The sequence below is a fragment of the Haemorhous mexicanus genome, chromosome 12, assembly GCF_027477595.1.
Source record: "Haemorhous mexicanus isolate bHaeMex1 chromosome 12, bHaeMex1.pri, whole genome shotgun sequence".
NCBI classification, from domain to species: Eukaryota; Metazoa; Chordata; class Aves; order Passeriformes; family Fringillidae; genus Haemorhous; species Haemorhous mexicanus.
The window spans coordinates 10,000,820-10,022,712 of NC_082352.1; the positions used below are offsets into that span (position 1 = coordinate 10,000,820).

Below are 21,893 nucleotides of genomic sequence, written 5' to 3' on the forward strand. Positions count from 1 at the left end.
AGACTAATAATTTTGTATCATCAGTCTTCTAGATCTGCCATCTCTATTCTTCTCTAAAACTCAGAATAAACCTAGTTGAGACTATTGCAAGTGAACTCCAAGCACAGCCTAAGCTGGCATGGCCTCTTGTATTCTATTAAATGCCTCACCAAAAAGTCTATACGCGTCTTCCAAAAACACTGGGTAAAATACTGAAGCACAAAAGCAAACTGAAGCCTTTGGGAAAATCTCCTTACCACAGCACTTTGGAAATAAAAAGCACTGAGGAATACATTATTAAGAGATAACCAGAGTCTTCTGTTAGAGAAACTAGCTGTAAACACACCGTGATTCACGGAGGCACCCAATGAAAACAAGGAGCTAATAATACCTGTCCTGAGGGACCGCACGCTCCTGAGAATTTCACTCAGAAATGCAAATTTATCAGCATCCTTGTAGTCTCCAGTATGCCATGCACAAGATCAAAAATAAGCCGAGGGAAGAACCTTACACTTCCTAAATATAAAGTGAGAGGACAAATTGCTGTTGTCAGAAGCACATGAAACCATAATATTTTTAGAATATCTTTGCTGCTTCCTTAGCCCCACTGTTACTCCCTGACTGGATTCCAGAGCCATTTCTGATCCCAAGAGCAGAAAATGGTTTGAAGGATCCCAGCACAGTGTGACAGTGGTGCTGCTTTAACCTGGGCTTGGTCAGCCCATGTTTTCCTGGGAAGCTGCTCCCACAGTCACTGGGGTCATGGCCACCCCCGCTCCTCCATGCTGTGCCACAAACCCGGCATGCAGCAGCACCAATGCCTGTGCCCAGCTTTGAAGTGACCCTCCAAAGCTGTCCTTGACAATGCAAACACTCACTTCCAGTCTGTTTTCAAACCTAAGCTACAGTAACCAGAGAAAGCATCTTCTGCCCGCTCCTTTGCCTGTGCTACACCAAAAACCCCAATGCACACCCCAGTGCTGACCTGTTTCCAATCTACTTACAGGTCCTACTCAGGGAAGCAATGTTTCAAAATAATTTTCAAGAGGTAAACCATTTTACAGGAATCTTTCTTAGGTTGTCCTCTCAAAAGCATGAAATGGTTGATTTCTTAGAAACCAATCCAAATCTTATCTCATTAATCCCCCCTTGACCTAAGGTAAATCATATCACACAAGCCAGTTAATTGTTCACTTCTGTGAGGGCTGGAATCATCATTGTGACTCCTCTAAACACCAAATGATTTTCTGATTGGGTCTTTATTATAGGACCAGGATGGTGCCTTTTAAAAAATACTTAGAGCAAAAGTGAAACACTTTGCATAACACCTTTAGAAGTTGGAATGCATAGGGCAAAGCTTCACTGAGGGACTGTTTCCTTGGGAATATAAATCAACAAAAGCCAGGAAACTGAGAGTTGAACCTAAAACTTGCTCTGCTGTTCCCTGGTATGGCAAGGGTCACTGAACGCCATCCGATTACTTTTTGTTGTTTTTCCCCTCTGCTCTGGTATTAAGGACAGGTATATAACAGTTTCTGCCTTAACTGTGAATTTTAATGCAAATTAACAGGGACAGGTCTCACATTCATAACACAGGCAACATCCTCCACTGAATGATGGGAGCTGCAGCTGATCCAAGTTCCTTGGGCCAAATAAGCAAGTGTAGACATCCAGACTTGACACAAGCAGCACCTGCCTGCAGTAGGACCACAGCCCTTCGACCACTAATTCCTTTAAGAAGCAGCAACTAAAGTAAAACTCCCTCTAATGGGATACTGATCTGACAAATTGGATTGCCTTGTGTTATGGATACACTTTTCTTAGGGGCAGATAAATATTCCTGTCACATAGCACCCACACACTGCTCGTGCTGACAAAACAGCTGGTCAGTGACCTGTTGCCTTGGACATAATGGTTGCTATTGCTGGTTTCTAATTTCAAAAGGGGAATAAAAATCCTCCAATGCAATAGCTCTGCTATAAAATAGCAAGGCCATAGTTACAGAACTGTTTTACATTCTGCCCCATTAGTGTAGATGCCACCAGCAGTGCAGAAGTCTGCAGACAGGGTTGTGCTTAGCCCACTGCCCCAAGGAATTAACCCTGGAGGAGCCAGGAGTGTGAAAGAGACATGCCCAATTTGTTCTCATAAGTAAAAGAGGGGACAAAACATCACCAACATAAGCCTTTTTCTCCAAGACATCATAGGACAAACCAGGAAGGCAACATTGCTATGGTATGTGTGCAAAACAACTGGGTTAAATGGGATTTTCCAGCCATTGCTACACCATTACAACAGTGTCACCAGTCTCAGGAAAATCTGCTTTTTAAACAGCAAGATGCCACATCTTAAACAATCCTGATTTCATGCGAAGACTAAGAGCATGTGCCAGCCCCAAAGGAGGACACATTTTTCAGAAGTAAATATGTTTTAAACAACCTCACTGCTCCTTTTGGAGACACAATAATGTAACACACAGATGACAGATATGCCGTACACAGCCAAACCTCAATGCCCATGGCAATTTATTCAGGTTTAACTGCACAGCAGAAACAAATGATGAGGCTGGGTGGTCAGGCAGGAGCTCTCCCTCAGGGCTGGCACAGTGTGGGCACTGCTTTGGCCATTCCTGCTTGGTGCAAAGCCAAGGCAATGGGGTTCTGGGGACAGGCTCTGCATGGAGGTGACCTCTGGGTGTCCATACTGCCTGCCCAGGATGTGGCACAGAAGACACACAACACACTCTGCAGTGCATCAGCTCAAGCACAGCTGAGTGATAAGCTCAGGACTGCTGCTGCCAAATCTGGTCTAGGTCATGCAGAGCTGGGGTGACAGAGCCTTGCTGAACCCAAGCTGACCTTGCACAGAGCCAAGAGCTGTCTCTACACTGATCCCATCAGCACACACCATCTCACTCTATCATCTAGATTTTTCCAACAAAGCCCCATCACCTCACTGAGGATAGACAGTTTAGTATCTCATAAGTTATTCCATTAACGTAAGGGAACATTGGTGATTACTGCCCAGGTCGGGTCATTGCACACGTACACCCAACCCTGCACCAAACACTCCCACCCCCTTCTCATTTTACATAAGCAGAACAGGAACAACATGAAAAGAAGCTGAATGGTTTTTCCTTTCTCCTCTGGTCAAAGGGAGGTATAAAACTCATAGAAGAATGAGAACAGGTAAGGCAGGGAGGAATTAACAAGGGTCTCTCCTATAATCTTTAAATTTCCTCCAGGAAAACTGGCCCTTGGGATGGGGTCACAGGGCAGGACCCTTGTCCTCAGCTCTCTCTAGCAGCCAGGGCTGCTGCTCCTGCTGCCTTTCACTGGCTGAGGAGATAAACCCTAGGAATACACCCTAAATCTCTTACTCTGGAAATCAGGGGTACACACAAGGGCTTTTAAATTTCTTCATGAAATTATTTTTCAAATTCTTTCTAAGCAGTAAAAGTGATGGGGGCTCCACCAGCACCACAGCAGTAGGCAACAGCAGTACAGTATCACTCCAGGATTTCCTGTCTGGAGTCTAAGCTTCACATCTGAAATACAGCACACACACAACATTTGTATGACAGAGGAAACACAAGACGCTTGCCACACATTTATTATCTTCCTGGGGAAATGATATAGAGGACAAAAGAGACTATATTTACTCCCTCCCCAGCTGCTTTTACAATCTAATAATTTATTTCTCCTGGACATAAATTTCAGATTTAAACGAAATCCCTGAAACCTAAAGATGCCACATGGTAGAGGCTAGGACAGTATTTCTTTCTGTTTTGGAGATGGAGTGCTTAATGCAGTGCTCAGTTAACCAGAAGCCTTAAAATTTAGGGGGGCAGGGGTGGAAAGAGACAAGCAATTAGACTGTGGCAGACCCTAGATGCAAATACAGGTGACTGTGATTACTACCTTCATACACAGAGTTAAAAATATCTGGTTATTGAAAATTATTTTCTCAGTCCACAGGGGTTTATCTAGGTTTAGGCTGAGATGTTTATTTTTTCTGCAGCAGCTGTACTGGGGATACTTTTACAACATTTTCCTTGCATAGAAGCTATATATCATTCACATTTCTGAAAGCCGAGGCGATTTCTATGATGTAAGAAATCTCTGCAATTAGAAACAAACATATCTTTTTTCAGAAAAATAAAATGAATCTCCAAACCCTTCAAGGCAGCAACTAAGATAGCAGTGCTTAGGGCAAATGTAAAATTCCAGGGTATAAATTCATGTTAACTGTTACAAATATATCCATCTGTTCACAGACTAACTAGTGACTGAAACTGATGAGTCCATTGAAATGTAATTTTTGAGTCCACTAGCGTCTGTTCTCTTCTGGTAATAAAGTAAATGCTTTTCAATAACTCTGCTGCTTTTCAATGCCAATTTCCATTTAAGTAGGCTCAGGTTCTCTCTAAAAAAATACCCTAAAATTAAAATAGCAAGTGCCTTTTCTTTCCAAAGGTCAAACACAGCTTTTAAAGAACACGCAACATTTCAGCAAGGCAGAGAGGACAAAACTCCAATCAGATAAATGGGCTGTGTAATGATTGAGAACCACGGCTGCCTCAGGTTTCTGAATGGGCTGTAGCATAGAATTTGGCACAGACTGATGTTGAAGCTTATATCTCTTTTACTGCAGACAAGAAATTCACTGAAATATATAAATAATGAATGTGGCTGGGGATCTCTACTGGTACTACTGCTGGTTCTGCAAGATGCAGGAGCAGAAACATACACTGCTCCATGTTTTTGTTATTAGGGAATCCTTGCTCTCCAACAATAAACACAGATTATTTTATCTGAAATGGCTTCTGCAGCACATCCAATAGAAGTTTCAGCTCTCTAGAAGTGCCAGCAAATTGCAGAAAGATAAGTTACAAAGACGTACCTAATTTGCTGTGATGAATTGTGTGCATGCTTCAGTGATCAAAACTGCAGCTGAGACCTATTATATTTAATGATCTAGACATTTCTTGTGAAAACACTCAGGCATATACTGTTATGTCTGGACAAGCATCCCTTCTTCAGTCTTTCCAAGCAAACGAAGAGACTGAACTTTTAAAAGGATGCTGTACAGCACCCTCGATGAGCTCTTTAAAACTGAGGCTGATCAAGCTCCACTATTCTCTTTAAATAATGCTTATACTCTGCCCTTTCCAGTGCAGCATCCCTCTTGCTTTGAAAAACAGTCAGTTCCTCTGGATGCTAGCGACACTTACAGGAGGCAACGGAGCTAGTCTGTGCTCAGACCCCAAACTATGCTCCACAGCTTCTACAGCAGGGGAAAATCAAAGGGGCTGGATCAGACATCTCTTTCCACCAGCAAAGAAAATCTCTGACAGGACATTTCAGAGAGAAAACAAAAGAAAAAGAATTATTTGTCTACATGTTACACAAGCATTCTGTTTCTATTTTAAGGACTGTCCTGCTTACAAAGGCATGTGCTCCCCAGCCCGGCAGGGCCAGGCAGGGGTGGCCGCTTGCGCTGTCCCTGAGGACGCCGCTCCTGCACAGCCAGCTGTGCCATGGCCACGCTCACAGCCCCCGTGCTCACAGCTTATGGCCCCTGTGCTCGAGCCTCTCCACAGAGCAGCAGGAAACAGGGCTTCCTACCACCCTCCTGTGGGGACAGCAATGTCACCTTGTGAACACGTGAAGGTCTTTGGAATAAAAGGTCTGAGGTTTTCAGGGCTTTATGTCTGGCTCCTCCAAAATTGTCCAGCTTGGAACAGGGTATATTATTCAACCTTGCTTTTCCAAATTCACAAAACAGAAGAAAAAAAAACCCTCACAAAATGTGCTGATAAACTTAATTCATTCGTGGTTATAAGAACCACAGAGATCTGCAGAGAAAATCCATAGAATTTTCTTGCTATACACATCCAAGAGCTCATGCTCTCCCTCCCTGGTCAGTCTGAACCTCTTTCTATCATTCACTGTTCAACAAAACACAAACACGTGCTTTTGACTCTAGAAATAAGGATTTCAAAGTGCTGAAATTTTCATTCACCTGAGGAGCTGCTAAATACTATCACAGTGGTAATTTGTGATAGCGTGGTAAAGAATGAAATAAAGGTATTTGTTAATTGTTGACATAACAAAATTAATTTTCCATCCCTAAACTTTTTCTCATCTCTCCTGTGAGCTCTGATGCAATGTTACTGACTGGCACTGCTGAAATGCCAACTTGCATTTCTCATCCTTAATTTCTCTCTAAATGTCATTAGTAATTGTTATTGCCAGACCAGAGAGTGCAATCTGGTCTTTCTGAAAGAAAATCCATTTCTCATTTCTTCTCCTGTGCTTCCTCCTTTTGGTCAGGATGGATGTTGAACACGGCCCATGTGCTCTGCTGCCATGAGGAGGGGAATGCATTAATGTATCTGGAAGTACAACATTCCTGCTTTATTTATTTACACATAGTATGCCTGGATCCTTATGAATATCAAATTGTATATTCAGAAGGGTCTTCAAAGCACATCTTACACGAACACTAACAAGTCTTAATTGAATAAAGCTAACAAGTAGGCAAAGGGAACACCCTTTTATGTGTGCATACAGACTTCTCTCTGGATGCTTCCATAATTTACCCTTTCTGATGGGCAGCAATGCTGTCAAATATAAAAGCATATTATATGATTTTCCTCTCTTTTAGTCACATGGAAAAGAAATTTCTTTTGTGAGATGTGTAAACTAGTCTAGCTTTGGTCTGGATTAATGTATCACCCTCATTGCCCCAAAAAGTAAAAGTGTTTTCCACCACTAAGAGGGGAGGTGAGCTTATACACCTGTGTGCAAAGGAAAATCTGCCAGGTAAAAGGCTGGCTCCTTGCATATCACTATGTATTGAGCCAGAGATGTGTACAGTTATGTGCAGCACCTACAAAATTTGATCTCTGGTACTTAGAGGCAAGTAGCACCTTGGCACATTGGGTCAGTTTCAGGGAGGACTCTGTGTCACGACAGACCTTTACCAGATCTCCCCATAATCAGCACATCTTACACTTTCACGTCTGCATTATATTTTGTAAGGTATATAAAGGAATTAATTCAAAGCTAAGCTGTGTTTCCCTACCCATTACTAAAGGCATCTTATCTCAAAATAAATAGACATTTGAACATTTCCAGCCAGGAATTGTGCTTTCAATAAACACAATTGATGCATATACATTGTCTCTTGGCGGCTTACACTCCTGCCCATCTGTTGGGATGGCATGGTGCCTGCGCAAAAGTTGGTTGGACCCTTGCCCTAGGGCATAGATGACAGGCAACGACGGGTTTAGCTGGGCAGCCTGAGCAGCAGATCCAAGTGCCATCTCTGCTGGAGGAGGCCCCGTCTGTGTGCCAGCACTGCCACATTGCAGCGACATGCCTCCTTACACTTGATCACACATGTTGACACTTGGGTGCGCTTAAGTGCATTAATGGCTAAAACGATGCCTTTCACCTGGCTCCCTGCTTTTTTTCCTCCACTCTGCACGGCTACTGGGTTTTCTGCACATGTTAATGTGAAGTTGTGTGCACTTTGTTAGCCATGGCCAGCCACAGAATGGCCCTAATGTTTAAGAAATGAAGGAGGGGTTTTTGTTACGGGCCATGCTGCTCCAGCGCCAGACATATCTTCATCTCAGGTGAGAGATCTTTGTGCCTCTCACTGAAGAGACCTCAGACAGAATAAAAATGCAGCAATATATTGCTCAGAACCATCCTTCCAAATGAAAATGTTATACCCTGGCACTACACCACACACAGGGCAGTTCAAGATTTCTGCACCCTCCTTTGTTGCAGCAGAGGTGGCCACACAAAGAGGCCACGTGGTCTGGATTCCATTACTGTCTCAAGAGCCTCAGCCAACACCCCCTGCCTGTGTGCAGGGGAAGAAGGTGCTGCCTGACAAAACACGCAGGGGTGAGCCTGAGCAGCCCCTGCTCTTACATTAACCTCGGTGGATGTCAGGCCCAGGAAACCTCTGGTACAGAACCCCAGCTGCAGCTGCTGCAGACCCAGCACCAGCCCCACGTAGTCTGCAATGGAGTTTCTTAGCTTGGGTCCTTACCAGAGCCAGTTCCAAACCCTAAATTTTCAAACAGCCATATATTCCTCCTCCTCCTCCTCCTCTGAATTTAAACACACACATTGAAAACCAGAGACCTGATAGGTAAAACTCTTCCCTACTGTGAAAACAGATCACAGATAAAACCTGTGGTTTTGCAGTCCATAAAGAACATTCAGGCAGGCAGACTCAACATGATGGGTATGTGCCTACAGCACTTTTAATTTTTAATTATTGTTAGTTATAATTATCTGACTGCGTCTGAATGAAACCCAGCAATATGGCTGGAATAGATTTTGGTAGTCTTGTAATTTATTAGCTTTGTAACTACTAATAATTAAAATTTAACAATACTCCAAGCACCACAGCAACATTTTTTTAAGAAACGCTAGCCAAATCTGCTAGGATAACTGACTAGTCATTTTCACAATTTTAAAGAAGGAATGACATTTAAAAAATTTAAAAATTAAAAATAAAAGTAGGAAAGAAAGAAAAATAGCTAGCAGGTTTTAAAAAGCCTATCAAAACACAAAAAGCAGAGATAAAAAAATCTGTTTTAAAAGAAAAGAAAAGTGTGCTACTTGCAGAAAATTAAATCTACACATGATTTTATGTGTGCTTTGTGTGAAATTTAGAAAGAGCTTGTGTTATGTTTTCAGTAAGAAGCTCTTGATGTTTGCCATCTAAGCCACACTAAGTCCTGAAATACAGCAAAAGTTACATCAAGTGAAAGCACTGCCTTGAGATAGAGCCACATTTCAGGTCCCATTTGTCCTGCCATCCACACACTCTCAAGGAGAAACATTTTCTGCAACTTCCTCAAGATACCATGGAATTGCCTTTCTCTCACTGCCTGAATGGACACTGGGGCACAGAAACACTGAGATTCTGCACTGCTACAAGCACACAGGGCTGATTGGAAGAAAAATTTTACTTCTACTTAAGTAAGCTTTCTCATATTCCCAGAAAGAAGGTAAAGTCCATTTTTCAGATTGGAGCTGGAGATATGGCTGGGTACAGACTTAAAATGCTGAAGTCTTTCTTCAGTGCTCCACTGGTGGTGAAGTGAGCCCTTGGACACAGCCCTGCAGACTCGCCTGCAGGCGGGTGGCTCACAGCCAAGCCAAGGGGCTCTGCGTCCCCTCCACGCTTCAGGGGACACTGCTGTACCCAGATGGCCCCAAGGACCACTGGCATGAGCCAGCTGGAGATGGGGCTCCCCATTGCCCCCCTCCCAGGGAGGCCAGCACAGGCACAGAGCAGCTCCTGTGTGTCCCCCACTGGGTCACATCAGACCATAGGGCAGCTCCCTGTGGTGCCCCTCACCTGGGCAGGTCACAGCCCTCTATGTCCTCTGTCCTATGGTCTGATGTGGCACATCTAGCATCAAGCTGACATTAAAAGCAGACTTAAAAAGAGAAAACCTGCTCAGGGCTTGATCTGCTGTAATCAGCAGAAAGAATCCCAAGGACTTTGATGTGGACCAAATCAAGCCCCTGGAGGACATTCATGGTAAATCATTATTAATATAATGAGTGCAATTTCTGTGCAGCAGCTCATTCCTGTTTATGGATATATGAAAATTGCTAGCTTTTCACATAAAATAAAATGAGAGGGGAGACAGACCACAGTGCTAGCCAATGAGCCATAGTAGCTCCTTTTGATATGTGTATGTTTAAAAAACTGGGCATTTCAAATGGCAGCACATTCCTCCAGTGAAGCTGTCTTTATTTAGTGGTTTGACATATCTCCAAATCTGAGCAGAAAAGAAAGTCCTTTATTCATATCAGGCAATAAAACACCTGAACACCTGTGCTAGGAAAGACCTGGCAGGTACCCTGCTCCCTTGGTACCTGGATTATTTGTGCATTGTTTATTACATCCCTTGCCTTAGTTTTCATCAATTGTAATCATTTAGGAGGAAAGAGTATGATTAACAGTACACAAGCAAACAGCAGGAATTAATCCTTTAAATACAAATACTTCACTGGTTATGTGATGGCTCCTTGGAAAAGCAATGTGGCAAAAGGGTACACACAAAAATCCTTCTCAAGTTTTCTCAGAAAACCACTGCTCAGTTACAATTTGCTTAGTACAATTCTCGATGCAAACACCTGAGGAGGGATCTCTCCTTGCTGTGAATCACACCACAAATATAACTCTCAGCACCCATTATGTGGCATCATTTCCGACCCATCTTTGGGGCTGGCAGGGTTCCCTGCTGCATTTTTAATAGCAAAGATCAAAATTTCACCTGTCACAGAGCAAACTCATCTGCCACATTCGAGTGGCCATGGCTGCAGCTGCCTCTGAGGAGCTGGACCAGCACAGCTCCTGGAGATGGGGATCTGTCTGCAAGGGCTCCTTCTGCCCTACAGGTGAGAAAACCCCAACCCTCCACCTCTACACTTGTTTCAGTGAACATGTTTCAGTAGGGGGAATGAAATGCCATAGCCTTGGTGTTTTATATATGAGCTATAAATTCACCCTTTTTCCAGGAGAATTTAATGATATTCACAGCTGTCAATTGTACAAAGTGAGGATGTGAAAAACACAGAGCTGCCAGCCTTTCCTCCTCTGCCCTAAGGGTGTGTGGGGTTATCACACATACTCTTTCCTTTTGTTTCATGCTTAACATTCCCATGTTTTCCTTCCTTATTTCCAGTGAGATAATGTAAGCAGTTAAGTAGCATTCTGTTTTCTTTTCTGGTGGCAATATCATCAAAGTAACATCACTGACTCATTGCTCCAGATTCTCACCAAAATTCCCACCGTTTAGAAAGCCAGTTCAGTTCTTGGAGCATTCCTAAGCCTTGGTTTTACAGCTCCATCAGTTGTATTTTAATATAGGTTTTTGCTTTTTCAAAGCAAAAACCTATATTAAAATACAACTACTAGTTCAGCAGCACAAAGAGGGTTTGATCACTTTCAGAGCATTAAGCTACCAAAGTGGTATCTGCAACAGCCACTAGAGGTACATTTAAAGCAGCATTTACAGTTTCTCATTACATGGCACACACATTGTTTAAAAGAAATGTTCAAAAATCAGCAGGGTTAGTTCATGCCAGTCTGTGACATCTCTAAAAGTTACCTTTTCCCTTTGCTGCCTGTCATTTTCCCCACCTTCCATGTTTTTCCTGCCTTTTTACAAGCACCCCACTCTGAATTTCTTCTTGAAATAGTTGAATGCTCAATCTTTTAAAACGTATTTTTAATGGTTTCACTTGAAAATACAAAGAAGGAAAACAGTGCGTAGGTTCAGGTTTTGATACCAGTTATTTCATGCCAGTAGGAAAGCAAGTTCAGAACTGAACAGTCAAATCCATCAAGCAGAACCCCTTGATGGAGGCTGATTTGCCCACATAAGATAATTGCACAGTTAAATACACTGAAAGGTTTATGCAGATTTAACCCTAAGTAGCAGTTGAACAACTGGTTCACTAAAATAATACTAAATCTTCATTACTCAACAAAAATATAACCAACAGTTGAGGAATTTAGAGCAGGCAGCTTACACACCAGAAACTAATGAGATAATCATGCCAAGGCAAACTGGTTCAAAAGTCTTACACATTTCTAACTGATTTATACACACATTTTGTGTCCTCCTTGGCTCCAATATTTGCATTAGTAAATTCCCTGGCATAAAGTAAACACACATTTCTGAGTCACCACTGAAATAAAGACTAAAACTGTGCAGCTAAGTACTGCATTTTCATTCAGCCAACATAATTCAAAACTACTCATGTAATTATTATGAATTATTATAAGCAGAAAAATTTTGAGAGTAGAAAAATCCTGCATAAAAACTGAAAAAAATAGAATCCTAATTTATATGATTAAAGCTGACATTTGCAGCAATTGTGCAATGCACAAAACTTCAGAATTGAAACACTATGTAATTAAAAACTGTAATTGCAAAAAACAGGCTGCTTAGACTATAATTTAACCAGGTTCTCTTTATTTGATCATCTGATTCTAAAGGTTAATGCAGTGGCCTAGGAAGCCAGTGTTCCCATTTTAATTGTGCTGGCATTTTGACCAAACACCACTTTTAGGGAGATATGGGAGGAAAAATTCAAAGCTGTCTTTGCAAGCCACTGCTGCCTTCATAAAACGTTCATAGTGAGAACACACAAACCCAAAATCTGCTGACTTTATTAAAATATTAACAAGGTATAGTTAAAACTTTTGTACACTTATGCAAATCAGGTCGCTAGAACAAGGGAAAGGCGGGATCCCCTGGGAGAAAAAAAATATAAAATCAACAAAGTGAAAAGATCAGCCATCCTTCCACAGCATGACAGCACAACACAAGAGGCAGCAGCTTGGGAATTCAGCAAGATAAATAAAAACCCTCCAAAGTTTAAGTAAATTGGGGTTTATAAAGCTAATACATTTAAATGAGGCATATGGTACCATTCCATGAAAAGCCTGCCTTTCCCAGGGGATGGGAGGGGTGGTTTTGGTGGCCATGCTGCACAGGTGAGATGGGTGGGCACCTCCCCACGAGCTCTCTGCCAGGGCAGGCTCTGGGCTCCACTGCCCAAGAGGAACCCTGCACACACACATGGAGCTTCAGTGTCTCTGTGGGTTCAGCACCAAGGCTATTGGTGGGGTTTAACCCCCAGCCTCCCTGCTCCAAGGAGGCCTCTGGGGCCAGGGCTTCAAGCGTGGCTGCAGCAGCGTGCCCAGGTCAGGGTCCAGCCCCTGCAGAAGGATTTGTGCCCCTGGGAATGGGAGTCAGCACTGGCTCTGTGGAGGCTATTACTGCTGTGGCTGCCAGGGAAAGTGGGCTGTGAGGCCTGGTGTGCAGAGCTCAGCCTGGCAATGTGCTGCTGCCTGGGAGGAGCCTCTACCTGAGCATCACGTCGAGCTGCACCCACATTTTCTCATACCTCAGCAGGGAAAATTCCTTTACTTATGATTTAGCAGCAGGGAAGGGGATGGGGCAGCTACCATTTGCTTAGTCTTTGTATGTTAATCAGTCAATAAAATATTAATGGAGAAAAAGAAATTATTTACAAGGTGCTTGACGTAGACATGTAAGGATGTAGCAACACTACTGTCAAGAGAAATACTCATAAATCATGATATCTGTCTTGTCTTATTTATTTATTTATTCCAGCCATGCTCAGAGACCTTTTTCTCTTCCAGGCACCTAAGGAGGCAGGAGGAGACTGAGACACTGTTTAAGGGCAGAAGAGACCATACCAAGGTTAGGCACCTTTTCTAAATGCTGCACAAGGGTGACAGTTGCACAGAGAAATCAACAGCTTAACTTTGTTTTTACTCCTGTTGTAAACATACCTGAAGCTCTGTTTGAAAGAAGAACTTCTGCGGGCACTGGGAACAGTCATAAATTTTGTCTTCCTGCCCGTGCACTGCAAAGATGTGCTGCTGCAGTTTGTTTGCCTGTACAAAAACTGAAACAACACAGAACAGTTAGCTGAGATTGCTTCATATAAGGCACCTCGTCTCAAACTGCACTTCAGAGTCTCTGCAACTGTAAAAGGTCCAAGGATATCTGCCAGAGAAGTGCTGATACACTTGGTTCAGCAGAATTTCCTTACAAGTAGTCAATTTAGAGTCTCCAGGCTGCCAGTCAGCTTACTTCTAACAGACTTTACATCCTGTATGGATTTTTGATATTTCACATAAAGCTAACGCTGTCCACAGGTAACTGGAAGAGCTCAGCCATCAGACCAAAGAGAGGACGTCACTGCTCCCATGGGGAGCCCTGGGCCCGTGGCAGGTGCATCAGATGCATTTTTAATGCAGGACAACTGGGCCAGGAGAAGCCTTGATGGCTGGTCTGGAAGACACGTGGCCCAGAACAGCATTTCTGGCAGAAATGTGAATCTGAAAGGGCAGGCTTGCCACAATTTTTAGATCTTTTAAATAGGTTGTCCATTCAGTATAAAAGAAAAAGATTATTGTTTACCATCACAAATATCACAGCATCTGCATTATGATTCTGGATTGACAATTATTCTGATTTTGCTGAGGGAAATTTTGAAGTGGAACATATTGAACCACAGCTTTAGCTGGTTAAAAAATATATCTATATTTGATTTAATTTTTGTGTCACTTTACATGAATGGTCATCTGTATGTGAAAATGGCTTCTTCAGCAGAATTCAACAAATGCATCCAAAATTGTTTACAGCACATTTCAGAAAGGATATATTAACTCCAAGCTCACACAAAAAGCAGTTTCTCAAATGGTGGGTCAAACCCTAAAGAATGTAGGTGCACCTTATTCCCACCAAAGTTAAAGGAATAGCAGGTGCTGCCATGCCCCTTTACTGACAGCAGGCCCACAGTGACACCTACACCATCCTTATCTCTCACACAGATTGGAAATGCAGATGTTAACTACTGTGTTGAAGAGAGTATAAAAGGCAGCCTTTAGCATGCACCCTCCAGATCCTGGAAAAGCAAGAATCACCCATGATCATCTGCACTGATGAGACAGCTTAAATGATCTACAGAGAAGAAATACCTAGGAGCCTCTCGGACAGATTCAGAAATGTACCACTGTAAGAAAACTGGGTTTAAAAAAAACCTCTGAGAGAGCAGCTGGTAAAACCATAGAGTTGTACAATTTGGTCTTATCAAACCTTTACTCCCCTTTACTGAGCACTGTGAGCAGACCATGAACCACCTGGCCTTTAAAGAGTCCTTGCTCAGGTGAATTAGGGCTTGCAAGAGCAGGTCCATCCTTTGCAAGTCCTGTCCTTGGAAACACATAGCACCTGTGAGCCACAAGGCAAAGTGTAACTGTTTGGAGGTGCAGGGGCCATGCAGAGCCTGCTGCATGTGGCAGCGCTGCTCCGTGTCAGACGCCGCAGAGCTGCTCGGCAGAGCGAGCCCCAGCTCCAGACAGAGGGTATTTGAACATTTGCAAGCACAGTATTTCTTTTTCCCAGGGAAAGGAATACAGTATTTTGCAAATCCCTCGAGTGTCATTTCTGGATCTAGCCATGCACGCTGAGGCTTGTCTTGGCCTCCCTGTCTTACCTGTGAAACAAACAGGGCATTTGAATGTGCCTCCCATCCCCTCAAAGCTGTGCTCAATCAGGTGACACAGGAGCTTTGCCGGAGAGTCAAACATCTGGTTACACAGCTTGCACTCATGATTGATGCCTTCCTCTGCAAGGTTCAAATGATACAACTTGTTAGTGACACAGCAGATTAGCGTCGGGGAGCAGCAGCAGCCGGCGGGGCAGGCCTGTGCCGGGCACTGGGCCCCCAGGAGCCCCAGAGCAGGAGGAGCCGCGGGCGCTCAGGGCTGCAGCCCCCACACCCCGGCTGCGCGCATCCAGCGCGGGCTCCCGACAGCCCTGCCACAAAGGGACGGCAGCCTGCCCTGGGTGCAGGGATTAAAGAGTCCAACAGCGTTTCAAAGAACTTTAATAGTGTGAATTCAGCCACCAGCGCTGACAGAGGGCTGAAGTGATGTCTTCACCTCAGAGTACACTGCAAACATACTGGGAAGGAAAGAAGTGTTGGAGAATTGCAGGAGCTGAGAGTAGAGTGTCAGTGTAAATTTTTTTGCATATCTTGGCTTTTTACAAGGTGTAGAGAGACCACTGAAAGTATTTCAATGTAATTTGATAGCGGAATTTTCTTGTCATATATCTTAAGTATTGAATACACAGGGCCCGTTTTAGATGTTCTAACTGAACTCAGTGAAATAGCAATAATTATTACCCTTGGTTCAAGTCTAACACTTTTTCAAGATGATATGCCTCTGTTTTTACTGAAGTTTGTGGTTCTGGGTGCAGTTGAGCTTTTTTTTTTTGAGGTACTGAAATCATATTAAAGCAATTTTCACACATAAAAGTAAACAATGCTTTGGTTTTCTTGAAGGGAGGGAGGGATTTGCAGAATTTTAGAAAACATAGCATATGGTTTATAAAAATCAGAAACTACCTAATAGGTTTTAATACTGTGGCTGGTTTCTGCAAATAACTCCCTGAAAATATGTCTTTCCTTCACTGCGGCAGCACATGAACTTTTAATGAAAACATATTTTAAAAACTAAATAAATTATTTCTTTTATTCTAAACTCATCTTTATTTTTACATCCTCAAATATAAATGACTATTAATTTTTAGTTCCAAGATTGCTAAGAAATTACTACATTACCCCATTTAACTAATCCTTGCCAAATACATTTGGCTCTTACGAATAATGTGAGCCCTCATGAGCTTTGCTTACAGTTGCTTCAAATCAGCTTTTTCTATCTTTAAAGAGGCTAAAGAGAAGGAAAGTATTGCTTGCTATGAAGCCTTTGGTACTATCAGGATCCCAAGGCCCCTGCACAAGGCTTGGACAGTGGGAGCTGCCCATGCTGCCCCTGGAACCCCTGTGGCAGTGGGTGCCCACAGTGAGTGCTGCACCAGAGCTGCCCGGGGAATGGGGAGGCAGCGTGGGGACAAGTAAACAGGTGGGCTGGGAAGGAGATAAAAAGAGAAAAGGAAAGAGCCAGGAACAGAAAGATGAAAGGGCTGGTAGCTCCGTGGCAGCAGCTCCATGAATTCCCTTGGGAGCCACAGGCAGGGACTGGGATATTTCTAGGACGCGACGAGGTTTGCGATGCTCTGCTCGCGCAGCCTCCACGGGCGGGCACACTGCCCTCTCCAGTGTGTACATCTCCAAACCTGGCCCTCTCCCCTCACTGTGCTGGATTCTCCCACCAGACCCTTGCCTGAAAAGTTCTGGCTTTGTGTGAATTTTGCAACCTGCTCCAGAGGGGAGAAGAGATGGGAAGGGACATGAGCCTCATGCTGAGCATGCCCAGCCACACCGCTGTGTACAGCAACCAAATGCTGCAATAAACCCATAGAGGACAAAGCAGGAACTGGAGGGAATGGAACAAATGCCTGCTACGAATAAATCAGAGAAATCATGTTTGACATTAATTTTCTACCCTCTACATACTGGGTGTTTGGAAAACAGTGATTCATGTACAGCCTATGGTCCTGTGTGAGCACATGTGTTCATAAATACAGAGAGACACATACTGATGACTAGACTGCTGCTCCTTTTCCAGCCTAAATATCTATAATTTGAGTAAAACAAAAAAAAAACCCGAAAAACAAACAATGCTCAGCATTTCAGTTAAAGAATATACTTACAAGCTTAGTATGTTTAATTAGGTAACAGAGATTGTGTATTTTCTTGGCTGATCCCTGCAGTATTTTAAATAGTTAAACCCATAACAAACAAACTAAAACTAGAATGAAAAATAATAAAACATAATGGGTTCCTGCAGATCTGGAAATTTATCCCACTCGAGGCAAGACCTTTTGATTTGCAAATCCACTTCTGAATTATAAGGCCTTCTCCTCACCGGTGGGGGTTTTTATTCCACTCCCACAGGAGTCCATTATGTGTTTCTTGTGTCTATAAAACCATCCAGAAAGAAAAAAAAGAGGGAAAAAGTACCATGGTTAGCATGACAAACGTTTCTCTTTTCATGCATGTGTATTCAAAATATGAAAATGCCCAAAGATATAGATAGAATTGCTGCTATAATCACTCTCTCCTCTATGGCATTTTACAGCATATTATTTTACACAGAAACACAGCACATATATAGGGATACTCAGTCACCTTTGGAGAATAACTTCCTTGAATTATATAAGATCATCTAGGTATATGCAAGGAGCCTTTTTGACAAAGCGGTGTGACAGTCAAATGTGTGGTGCTGGGCAACAGCAAACATATCATCATTTCCCTCATTCTTATTCCCCTTTTTTGTTCTAGCATGACAAGCATCTATGAGAGACCTACATAACTCAAGTGAATTATGCAGCCCCTCTCATTTGTAAAGTAAAATGCAGATTTTTACAGTTTGTTATGCCAGATCTTCTCCCATTTCTTCATAAGCGTATCTGTGGAGGGATCAGATGATTACAGGACTAAACAAGCAATGCAGAGCAAACAAGAATCTTGAGTTTCTTGCCTTTTTTTCCCAAGCTCAAAATAATAAGCATTAATTTTACACTTCATTTCTCAAAAAAATAATAGGATGTGCTCTTGTTTAAAACAAGCAGGCCTGCTGGATTCTGTCAGGCTGAAACTATGTCAGGCCAAAAGAGGAACAGAGCGCTTTGTGTAAAAGTATCATGGGGAGATGATAGTATCCTGTAATGTTTTCAGTACCTACTTTTGTCTCCAAAAGCATTTGATCCCTGGCAGACACATACTTATTTCCATACTGGTCTTGAGGGAAGCCAGTAGGAATGAGAGCTGATTATCTGAATCCTGAAGGTGAAACCTGGGTGGTGCCCGCTGATGTCAAAGGCAGGCGTTTGTATAAATTTGGAGGTACATAATTTACTGCCTGTTAGTGAGGATTAGTGGGCTGCGCAGAGCCAGCTGAACCGCGGCGGCAGAGCACGTCACTCATTGTTCCCAAGTCCGGGTGCCTTTGCAGGATAGTTTTAAATATGTTGATAGGGTGTTTAGTAGCACTTACACTGCCATCCTGCCCATTTTAGAGTGGGAATATGCTTCTCCATGAAGCTATTTCTGCTGCAGCAATGTGCATTTAATACATATTACAATGAGTCTCTAAGCCTCTAAGAGAACCAACACCAGCAGCCTCCTGGCGAGGATGCAGTATAATTAATAATGCTGTATTAAACCCATTTACTGTATCAGCTGCATTTCTAATTATAACTATATTAATGGCAATGTGAAAGTACATGTTAACACTGTCGTGTATTGACACATTATACCAACGAGTAGAAGATCTGAACACCAAAAATCAAGATGGCATTGTCTTTACTATTAGTTAAAACTTCTCTCTTCTACTTGATTTAATAAAGCAAAAATTTTCCCTTATGGAATAACTGCAATAGTCCTAATTTGAGAGATCATGTAAGACAATCTGATGGTCGTTGCTGACAACATGTACATCCCACACTATAGCTTTCCAGACCAGTATATTTCTACTCTACTGCAGCAAATTATACCAATAAAAGGGAATTTCTTCCCTGTGCTCAGATGTTCACATCCATGAGTTAACCGTGCTTTTAATGAACTTTGAAATATTGTGATTCAGTGTAACAAAGCATTAATATACTGTATTCACAGAGAACCTTCTTCTGTCCATTAGATCATAAATTTGGTAGAATTAAATGGGCCGTGTGCTCTAATTATGGTAGAAATAAATAGAAATTGGAATGAACACAGGGAAATAAAATGAAAACTGCATGGAACTATTCTGTTTATGCAATTCATTTCCCAGTAAATAAGAAATCAAAGGGAAAAATTTATAATGTAAGAAAAGGAGCTTCCCCAGCAATTTTTTCCATGTGGCTGTGAAGGAGCAAGGGGCTGGAGCCAGGGTAGGATAGCAGTGATGGACACCCCCCTCAAACACAAAGCCTGCAGAGAACCACTTTGATCCTTCATCTGCTTTGCACCACTCCACCACTGGTTTTCATTAAAAACAATCCAAGGATGGAAGTAAAACCAAGGCCTGAGGACACGCTGCAACTGCTGCAAGGAGATGGCAAATTTGCAGATGGTCACACTGGACGAAGACGATGTCTGCTGTACAGTCACACTTCCTCCTCGCCATTGCTGCCTAAACCCACGGCCTGCTGCACAAACCGTTTGGGCCGCACTGCTCCGCCGCATGTTTGTAATTGCTCCCGGAGGGCGCGGCTGGGCCCCTCCCTTGCGGGGGCAGCATGGGGCCAAGCAGAGCCCGCGCTCCGGCCGGCGCTGCCAGCGGCACCGGGCGCTCTGCAGCACGGCCATTAGGCAGCCTGGGCGGTGAGAGGCAGCGGATTGATGGCGTGGCAACAGAAATGTCACCTGGGGAGCTGGGTGCCGTCCTCCCAGGGATGCTGGAGGTCAGTTACCATGGCAACACCGAATGAGCTCAACCTTGTAACTGACCCTTATCTTTTTTTGATCTGTGGCCCCCTTGGGACCTTGGCTGGAAATCAACTGGAAAATAATCTGGTCACATATCAGAAAGAAAACTATTTATACTTATTTATTTATCCAGGTAGAGCTCGTATCTCCCTTTGACGACTCTGCCAGACTAAAGACACCCATCGTGTTCCCTCAGCAGTTTCAGTGGCTGTGTGGAAACACCCATCTCTGCACTGTGAGAACCATGCCAAACCCCCCTGCCACTCCACAACACACACACACAATGCCATGGATATCTGGGCTCATGACTCCATTGATATATTGCCAAAATCTTGCCTTGCTCTCAGCCCCTGAATTGCCTGTGTGGATAAACATACACCTACACCCCTTCTTGGATGGTTTAATATTTTATGTTGGTATCCACTAATCATATTCTTTTGTGCTTTATCTCTCTGCTGAAATATGATTCTGCTTTGAAATATATTTATATGATCTAGAATGGCACAACACTGATGTCTTTTATGAGCTGAAGATTGTTTAATAAAATCTTGCATTTCTGCTTCATCCTTATGACAATTTTACTATTATAAGTTTTCAAGGGATATGAGAGCTGTCCACTGTGGTTAGAAACATCACTTTAATGAAAAATGATAACATGGGGGCTCGGATTTTTCTAGAAACTATATAAGGAATACCAGCAAAAACACAGAGTTCCCAACATGCATTGATATATAATTTTGCTGGATTTCCTTGTATTTGCCTGTGGATAAGACTCATTAAAATCAGGTCTGTTTGTCACAGTTTTCCAAAGGATGGGCAGCCCAGACAAGGGTTTATCAGCACAAAAGGCAATTGCTCTTCTTCAGGTGGGGAGACTCTCTGGGGAACTGGGATTAAGGAAATCAGGGACTATATTAGGAGACAGAAGCCACAGGACTTGCTGGTCCTAGAGGAAGTTCCTATGGATTCCTGGTAACAAACTCCAGGGTTACTTGTGATGTACTTCTTCATGCTCAAAAAGGTATTCTTTTCCATGCTATATTAGCCTAACCACACAACGGGCTTTAAACTCTTTCATCATCTTAGGGGGCCTCGAGCTCAAAATATGCAGAATTAGATGCCAAATTATTTATAGGGTAGCTTGTAAGTTCACTGCCTCCAGTATATGTCAGTACACTGCAATATTAAAATGACCATCAAAAAGAAGCATGGTCCCAGAGGGACTGGGGATGGGATTGAAGGGAGTTTCCTCCTGACTGCAGGTTCCTGTGCTGCTCCAGAGCCCCTGCCCTGCTCCTGGCTGCAGGCTGTGTGCTCCCACTGCTCCTGAGGGGAAGGCTGAGCCTCACACACACGGGATGGGGCTGCCAGGCCCAGCTTCATCAACTTAATTTTCAGTTTACAAGAAAAATAAAATCTGAAAGTTCAAAGGAGTTCATGGAGTTATGCATCATCTATCTCTGTCTGCAGAGCCCCAGAGGGGCCTGCCTGCAAAGCTTTATTTTAGATTTAGATATTAATCTGGGAAACTGCATAAACATAATTTATAGAAGTGCACACAATACTTCAGCACAATAACTTCACACTTTATCAGCCTTTCTCTGAAGATGCCTTTTTTTAATAGCCTATATTAAAACATTTTGTGGACTGAAGCCTGATAGGTCTGACTGCTCCTTCACGATAATTGATTAAAGAATAACTCCACTGGCTTCCATGGAAAAATGGAAATGTAAAACCCATACAGGAAAAAAACCACATGCTCTCTTTGAGTGTGCAAGTCCATACAACCACACACAGAACTAGCTTTTACCAGACTAAAGAACCTCTAGGAATAACTAGAGTATAGTAGGAACACCTCATTCCCGCACAATTCAACTCAAGTACTGTACTTCAATGTTTTGAAATACTCACAGTTGTGTTATTTCAAGTTTAATGTCAATACCT

The 21,893-nt window shown here is 42.9% G+C and overlaps 1 protein-coding gene across 4 annotated transcripts in view; it reads right to left on the reverse strand.

Moving 5' to 3' along the window:
• The window catches only part of ZNF423 (zinc finger protein 423), a 221,696-nt gene that overhangs the window by 7,710 nt on the left and 192,093 nt on the right, over positions 1 to 21,893 (reverse strand). For all 4 annotated transcript variants that reach the window (XM_059857060.1, XM_059857061.1, XM_059857064.1 and 1 more), the window contains 2 exons: positions 15,069 to 15,200; positions 13,357 to 13,472 (listed from right to left, as the gene is read on the reverse strand). In XM_059857060.1, coding sequence (XP_059713043.1) covers positions 13,357 to 13,472; positions 15,069 to 15,200 — 248 coding nt within the window. The remainder of the gene's footprint in view (positions 1 to 13,356; positions 13,473 to 15,068; positions 15,201 to 21,893) is intronic.